The 8,639-nt window shown below is 34.3% G+C and overlaps 1 protein-coding gene across 1 annotated transcript; it reads right to left on the bottom strand.

The window, feature by feature from the left end:
• Positions 1–1,532: 1,532 nt before the first annotated feature.
• Positions 1,533–7,611, bottom strand: LOC102600519 (uncharacterized). The gene is made up of 10 exons (XM_006338118.2): positions 6,977–7,611; positions 6,754–6,891; positions 4,436–4,624; positions 3,464–3,601; positions 3,248–3,369; positions 3,021–3,153; positions 2,797–2,926; positions 2,630–2,709; positions 2,368–2,502; positions 1,533–2,134 (listed from the first exon to the last, which is right to left on the bottom strand). Exons 1-10 carry the CDS (start codon positions 7,430–7,432, stop codon positions 1,904–1,906), a joined length of 1,752 nt encoding a protein of 583 aa, XP_006338180.1. The 5' UTR covers positions 7,433–7,611; the 3' UTR covers positions 1,533–1,903.
• Positions 7,612–8,639: the final 1,028 nt, after the last annotated feature.

The raw sequence follows: 8,639 nt of genomic DNA, 5'->3' as shown, positions 1-8,639 counted from the left end.
TGAAAAATAATGATATATTATTGGCGCCGATAAAAGTGATTAAATTCGATGAAGAAGAATTAAGAAAGGGATGGAGGCGCAGAAGCCTGAAAAGGGAACGGAGAAGAAGAGGAAGCAGCGTGAATGTGATGGTTTACTGGTGGACGACGTAAATTAATGGACAGGAAAATAAGTCACGACGAAGAAGAAGAAGAAGAAAGATGGGTGGGGTGTGGTGGAGTGGGTTAATTTCAAAAATAATTTGTTGTTTTCTTAAAATTGCTTTTTAATTATTTCTAAATAGAGTTATTTAATAAATTAATTCAATTGCCACGTGTCATCATTTTTGTGGTCCATTTGTTATGTATAAGCGATTGAGATGCACGCATATTTTTCTTTTTATTGATTATTATTTTGTGTCAAATAGGTATAAATTTGTTAAGATTTAAGTGTTCAATAGGTACAAACATAACTTGAGGTGTTTAAGTGAAATATGCGGACAACTTTAAGGGGCCGCATATGACTTAGGCCAAATTTTAAAAAGGAAAATTTCATTAAATTTTATGATCCTAAATTAAATATATGCAAAATCTATAATAAATGTTTTAAAATTTTATCATTTTAATTATTTATGTAAAATTAAAATTAAATTAAACAACTGAAAGAAATAAAAAGATATTTATTTTTAAATGTACTTAAAAAGTCATAGTACATAACATGTCTTTTAACTTAACTTTAGTTGTCATGTATTCAAATTTAGATGTGTAAAAATAACTATTTAAATTTGTGTAAAGTTAAACAGATAGATAGAGTCGTCCTAGACGATAATTCATGTGAGATACACTCATCATACATGATAATTCACGTGAATTACACTCGTCCTACAAGACAATTCATGTGAGATATACTCATCATACATCACAATTCATGTGAGATAAATTCATCATACGTGACAATTTATGTGAGATACATTCGTCCTACATGACAATTCACATGAGATATACTGGTCCTACATGGCAATTCATGTTATATACACTCGTCTTATATATCAATTCACGTGAATTACACTCGTCCTATATGACAATTCACCTGAGATACTGATCCTACACGACAATTCATGTGAGATACGTACTCGTCTTACATAACAATTCACATGAATTGCACTCGTCCTATATTCACATGAGATGCACTCATACTACCTGACAATTCATGTGAGATAAATTCGTCCTACATAATGATTCATGTGAGATACATTCCTCCTACATGACAATTCACATGAGATATACTGGTCCTACATGGCAATTCATGTTATATACACTCGTCTTATATATCAATTCACGTTAACATGTTTTATATAGTTAATTTTATGTTGTATTTCTAAAAGACATAAAAATGTCGTTATATAGTTATTTTTATGTTGTATTTCTAAAAGACATAAAAATATCTATATTAAAAATTGATATCATGGCTTAACAGCCTAAACAGATTAAAGGAGCATACAAAGAAATCACGATTAAGCACTTTAATCTACAAAAGGCAGAATAGAATAAACATTGACAAGCAAATAAGTTGAAATACTCAACCTACCAATTATTAAATCCTTTTTGGATTCTTTCATACCGGTTGAAATTACATCTGTATTCTGGTAATGATCAATTTACTTGAACTGAAAAAAGATGTTGAAAACTGAGTAACATCTAAGATGCCTACTACCACTTAAAAACTAACAGACAGATCAAAACAAGACTTTGATAAATTAAACATAACTCATGCTTTGATGAAAATATAAGTATCCCTATATCTCCAAGTTCCGCTTCAGTAGCTACCTGTTTCTCCAAAAAGTTATTTTTAAGTTTTCTGAACCAACTGCTGCTGAGACCATCAACTGTTAAAAAAAGAACATTGCTCATCTGGTGCAGATTACTTAGGACGACTGTGGGACATTAAGCAAAGCTGAAAACTTGTTCCAATCCCAATCCTCCAAGTTCTGTGACACAATAGCACCTCCCACCGCCATAGCCAAAAGAACAACAACAAATCCTTTCAGACACCCATGTCCATGAGACAGCCTTGCTAACAACATTTTACAGTACTTATCTGCATCTCTCAAGTGTGACTGGTGAGCAACCACTCCACCAGTTAATGATTTCTCATTCTACAAGCAAAAGTAATACAAAATAGTCATTTGACTTGTATGAGTTTGGAGTAAATGTAAAACTAGCAACTACTGTGGCAAGCAGATATAACCCCCCCAACCACCAACCCGAAATGGCCCATGGTTCTGCTAGTGCTGGGACTAAGTAGGACAGAAAATCCCCAAGTCAGGATTCAGACCCCCAAGCCCAAGAAAAGAAACCGAAAAACCAAACAACCGAATACAAAAACTACCTTCTGTCTGAAGCTCTTGAGAGTCTCCTTCAAAGCCTCCGGAGAAGACTGTCTCCTCGATAACTCCTTCCACCCCTCGGTGAGCTTTCTCAACACTGCAACACTTGCTTCTATGTTATCCAGGTAAATCTTGTCCTGTTCAGAAAAAAATGAAGACAAGAAAAATGGATTATGAAAATCTGAAGAACTTTACTCCTATATATTTTGCAAAAAAGCAATGCATAAGACTTGACAAAAAGCCAAGTGGGTGTATAATTCATACCCACTGCTTGTAACAGTCAGCACTCTGGGTCAAACACCAATTGAATATGTTTGCTGCCTCTCGAGATAGTTCTGGATTGCCTGCAGAAGAGCCAATGTTAATTCTTGCTTACCAGCCACTCTACAATCTAAAAATCTCAGGGAAATCAGTTCAAGTAAAAGATATACCTCCTCCAACGGCCTTTACAGCTAGTAGAAGTATCTGTTGTGAAACTTGCTTCATTGCTTTGCTTCCAGGGGAACCAGCAAGCGCAACCTCCTTAAGAGTGGGATATACTGCCTCAAACCTTTCAGTTGCCTGAAATTGAAATAATTAAGAAATTAGAATACAAGAAAAATTCACCTGATCCACTACGAATAGGAGAAGAAGACAGACAAACACTCAATCACACCTTGACTCGCGCAGAAGGAGCGGGGAAAGTCACTCGTAGAAGCAGGTCAAGGGATGAAGGCGGCATCAGACGCTCTCCCTTCCTAACAGCCCCATTTACTAAAATTGTACGAGCTTTTGGTGCAGAGAGGATCCTGAAATTACATTTTTTTTTAAAAAGAATTAGCTCTTACTGTGGGGCAAAGCAGACAAAAATGTAACCAAGAGATGCAATCAAAAGTTACAGACCTTTCTACCACCTGCAAAATCAAGTCCCTTGTCTGCGGATTGGAACCTGATTTTCCTCCAACTAAAGGCAAGGTATGATGTGCCCACAAGTACAATCCAACGCAGAGATCGCCCTGACAGGCCTGTACCAGAGTATCCGTTTTGATGTTAAGAAGCCAATATAAGGTGGAGAAGAAATAAAGGGTAGTTCTAATAAACAGTGGAGCTCTACATCACCTGGACTATCATCCATGGAATAACTGTAAGTTTGTCTTGCCCTTGATACTTTGGACTTTCCCGAAGCGTCGGGAGTATAGTGATTAAAACATCAGGCTTTCGTCGTAGTACCATTGCCAAAACTAAAAACATGGCAACCTGCAATTTAGTAATTTGTTGCACAAGTATCAGCCCATGATGTCAAGATATTTTGCTAACAAGCATGTTATGGCAATTGAGTTGATTACGACAACCATGCCAAAGAAATTGTACTCTATTTTGTAAGTGGATGGTGTTGCTAATCTTACCTACAGCTTATTTAAGTTCAACTAATTCAGGAATCTTCTTTTGGTTTGGCATCACTAAATAATTCATCCACGATCAATATAAAACTAGCTGCAGTGATTCTTTCATCTACCGCTCGAGTGCTTGGTTTGATCAATTTCATCCTTACAAGACAAAATCTCGACTGAGAAAGACTATACACAAGTGATCATGTCACATAAGTGGGCGGCTCGAAAATTTACTAGGGAAAAATTAATTAACTTGATCACAAAAGATAATAATCAGATAACAGTGCAAAGGACTTCATTGTGACACTAAATTTGTATGACCTTGAGAGCCATATCCACCTTCTAAGGTAAAGTAATTTAACCCTCTTCCCTCCTTGTTTTACCCCGTTTGGCTCTGCCTAACTCTACAAGACTACAACTTATAGTGAATGGAGACTAAATTTGGCATTCCTACTACTCTCACCAAACTGATTTAAATCTTTTTCTCTTCCCTTTCTTCTCAGGATTTACCTTTTGCTACCTAATCCCAGAAGAGGAAAGCAAATAAAAATAGATGTATCCCTTCCAAATGCCTGAAGCCTTCTGCTTTTATACAGGGACACATATACATACAAGGGACCAATCCATACATAAACTTTAAAGACTCTATACGTAATTGCAAAGTTATTCCAAATAATTGAAAGAAAATCTCTGGGGATACCTGAGATTTTGACGATGTTTGTTGGCCACCTTTCTTGGAGCCCTTAGAACCTGCTAGTTGGGCCGTTAAGTCCACAAGAATACTGTCTAGTCCCCACAGCACAAACGATCCAAGAGCCTCGAAAGAACGTTGGTTGATCCAATCCACTGATGTTTTATAAACTGGTTCAGGAAGATGTGAAACAGGAACCTGTTTGTTGTAAATCAAGTTATTACTCTTTCAGTCACATATGGTGCCAACCAAATATTTGAAAGCAATTATCACTCTTTTTTTTTTAGAATGGAAAGCAATTATCACTCTGTACACAAGAACTTAAAATTTCATACCTAAACACAATTAGATACATATAGTAACCATTCATCACATATGTACACCATACACAAATGATGTACTCAGTAATCATCCAAAGAGAGCAACCAAATTCATAGATCTAAGAAGCAGAGCAAATTTGATCATCGACCGTGTTATTGAGCATCGATCTAAGGGAGAGATGCAAACCATTGACTGGCAACTAGATGACCAACAAAGATAGAATAAATATAAGTCGAGTTCCCTGCATTTAGATCCATCAAGAATGAGAATGCTCTCAGCAGCTAGCTGGTGTTACATGAGTGAATGACCATAAATTTCATGAAAGATAGTATGCCGCTTCACTTGGCATTTCTTGCAACAGTAAAGATTAATGACAAAAGAAATCAAAGCATACAACATAATATCATGTAATGGTCAGTAAATTAGCAAATTCAACATAATGTTAATAATGAGCTGAATGTTACAAATTACTACTTGTTTTTTTCCACAACACCCTGTGACTAGGCTTGGAACTTACTACATTCGAAATTTCAGTTAATAATGGTGGTATCCAGGCTAACTTGCTGGCAACTCGACCATCATACAATACCTGCATCCTCCACAAGTATAAGTAATGGGTAACTCTATCCACAAAAGTTTAGGTAGATCTGAAGAAATGATTTAACTTTTTGCTTATGCCGGGATACTAGTCTTGCATGGTCCCTCATTCAAATTTCATTGACGGCTAGGCCACACCATCATGTGCAGTTTTAGATATTAAAATTATATAAGTAATTGTGAAAGATTTATAATAAAGTGAGAGTTGAAAACTTAAATTGATGTAAAATATTAGAGTAGACTTACATAGTCCCTTATGTATGGGTACAAGTATATATTTTTCCCTTACCTATAAAACTGAATAAAACATCCCTTATTTCTGTAAAAGTGGATATCTTTAGTCATAACATTAAAGAGTGTTTTACAAAAAAAAAACAACAGAAAAGTCTCAAAGTGAGTCTAAAATAATGGCAGCTTCTTTCGAAACGTCTTCTTCCTCTTCTCTCCCTAACTTCTTCCATTCTACCCAAAATCCTTAGAAACCACAATTCCTAGAAACATAATCCTAATTAGTGGCAGATCTAATCCACATCAAGCAGGAACTTATCTACTGCTGAAAGAAATTAGAGTTACAGGTATTTACACTTCATTGTTACTTGATCAAATTGTGTTTTTCCCTCTTAAAAGTTGGAAAGCACTGAACATGAAATTGAAGCAAAACCTGTGTTTCTTGGTTTGAATGGGCTATAACATGCCATAGATGCCAGAATACTCTCTCTTTTTTTTCCCTAGTGTTTTTCCTTTCTGGCTTGCAAATTTCAGACCAGCTCCAAACCCTTAAACTTTCATCTTGTTAGTTCTTCTCTCCTTTTAAAAATTAATACAGAAACTTATTACTAATCTCTGAAATAAATTTCAAAAAAATTGTACAGGTTAAGCAAGCCCTTATACCATGTTATCAGAGCACGAATAGAAACAAAGAAAAAAGATTTCTCCCTTCAATCTTTTTTACATTTGGTTTAAAGCTAAAGTTATCTTTGAGATTTTTACTGTTAGTTTTGAAAACACGGGTTAAGGTTAAGACTAACGATATCCACTTTTACAAACATAAAGGATGTTTTATATTCAGTAGTACAGAAAAGGGACTAAAAATTAACATAAAGTTTGATTGGATTAATAAATGAAGTCTTAAGGCTTGTGAAAGTTGTATTAAATAGATATTATTAGCCTTAGTAATTTCAAACATTAGGAGACATCCAAAATATAAAGAGGTGGAGAGCAAAAAAGGGAGCATTTTTACTTGGTATCATACTACTAGTGCTTCCTAAGTAGTATTTCCATATATCACAATGCACATCCAAACATTTATTCAAAGGAAACCAACCACATAGCAATGTGGCCAAAAACCAACTGTTTCTCACAAAAGTTGTCAAATTTGAAAATGAATGTCAAAAGTCTATGAAACTCACATCTGCAATTTTACTGATAGGGGACTCCCTGAACAATTTCAACCACGGAAATTGTGAACCAGCCACTGCCGCAAATGACCGTCCAAAGTAATCCGCAAAACGCATCAATTGTATTTCTTGCTGAGATTCATAGGAAACCTTCATAACATAGAAAAAGTCAACAGGTGCAATTTGGGGATCGAAAAACGAAATGATGCGTAAATAGATCAAGATATTCTCTTACAGTTATATCAGCGAGAAAAGCATCTAGATCAGCTGCATCGATCTTCGCAGCAGCTTCAGCCACAGTAACTTTTGGCTTCTTCGGTTTTTTTACTTTGTCCGTCTTCTTCTCCCCAACCACACCATTTTCAGCACCACCTTCAGCATCGTTATCCTCGTCTTCATCGTCCGACCGGTGTTTCATCGCCGATCTAACCGGAGCATCGCCAACAGCGTACATCGCAGCCGTCTGAGCTGCAATTCTCTTGCGGCGTTCATCGGAGTGCTTCTCAAGCGACTTATACACATTATCGGCGCCGGAAATAGCAGATCCATTGGCGATTACCTTGCCTGAATCCGAGAGTTTTTGCTGCTTTTTTTTCTGCTTCTTCACATATGTCACCTTTTGCCATCCGTGATTGTTATCGTTGTTTGATACGGAGTGACTTGATTCGAATGGAATGGATTTATCTTCCATGATTATCCTTCTTTCTCTTGTTTTTCTTCTGTAAGAGTGCCGGAGAGGTAGAGAAACAGATCGGAATTTTTGGGAAGAAAGAAAAAGCGTTTGGTCGGAGACGAGGGTATATAAAGGAGTTGACTCAGTAACATAGGGTTTCCCGTTTCATAAAATTACGGAATACCATTTTCAAATGTGAAACTATCCGTCAATATTGGATTATACATGAATATTCAATATTGGCCAAAAAAAATTGTATCTAGTTTCTTATAAATCCATTCAATTATCTATACATATTTTTTTTAGATTCTACTCTCTCTGTCCACTTTTAATTGTAATATTATGTTTTTCGAAATTTAGTTTAATTAATTTTTAAAGTTAAATTACATTATATTAATTTAATATTTTAAATAAAATATTTAGATATTCAAAAGGGGAAACTCACATAAATATACTATAATAAAAAAAAAATTACCATTTATAGCAGTAACATTTTTTTTTCATTTGATCACTTTTAATACATTTATAATATAGTTTTAATACACATTACAAAGAACAAGTTTTATTGATAGAAAATACATTTATCACACATTTTAATAAATTTATAATACAATGTGTCAACTTCTTACAAAAGAAGCATAATATATTTTTAAAAAAACTCAGTTATAATACATTATATATTACATACATAATTCACTTTTAATACATATTACAGATTTAACATAGTATTGTTATGTATTGCTAAAAATGGTAATAAATAAAAAGTATCGCTAGAATTCGTAATTATTTTCTAAAAGACACCCATTCAAGTAATTTTTTTAAGAATATATCTATTAATTTGATTATTTAACATGATGATTTTTTAACTAATTTCTCACTTATCACTTGAATAAAACATATAAATAATGTCTATATCTCATCTATATCTCTTGTTTTATATTTCTCATATTTTACAGTATATGCTATTAGTCTGAGACTTACAATTAAAATAGAGACTAGATAATGTTGTCTATGCTATGCATGGGCTCAGTAATATAAATAGTATGTTTTGGGGCTAATAACAGAATTTTTAAAGTGATTGTTTGTGTGGATAAAGGAATAAGTTTTTTTTATCACAAACATATACTTTCTTTGATGCTATTAAAGGCATAATAAGACTACCCACATATAATATTTTTGAAATATTTTATGTTGTCAATTATCATGATTTATAATATTTTTACGC

Source organism: Solanum tuberosum, unplaced genomic scaffold (assembly GCF_000226075.1).
Source record: "Solanum tuberosum cultivar DM 1-3 516 R44 unplaced genomic scaffold, SolTub_3.0 scf00003, whole genome shotgun sequence".
NCBI classification, from domain to species: Eukaryota; Viridiplantae; Streptophyta; class Magnoliopsida; order Solanales; family Solanaceae; genus Solanum; species Solanum tuberosum.
This window is presented reverse-complemented; position numbering and strand designations above follow the sequence as displayed.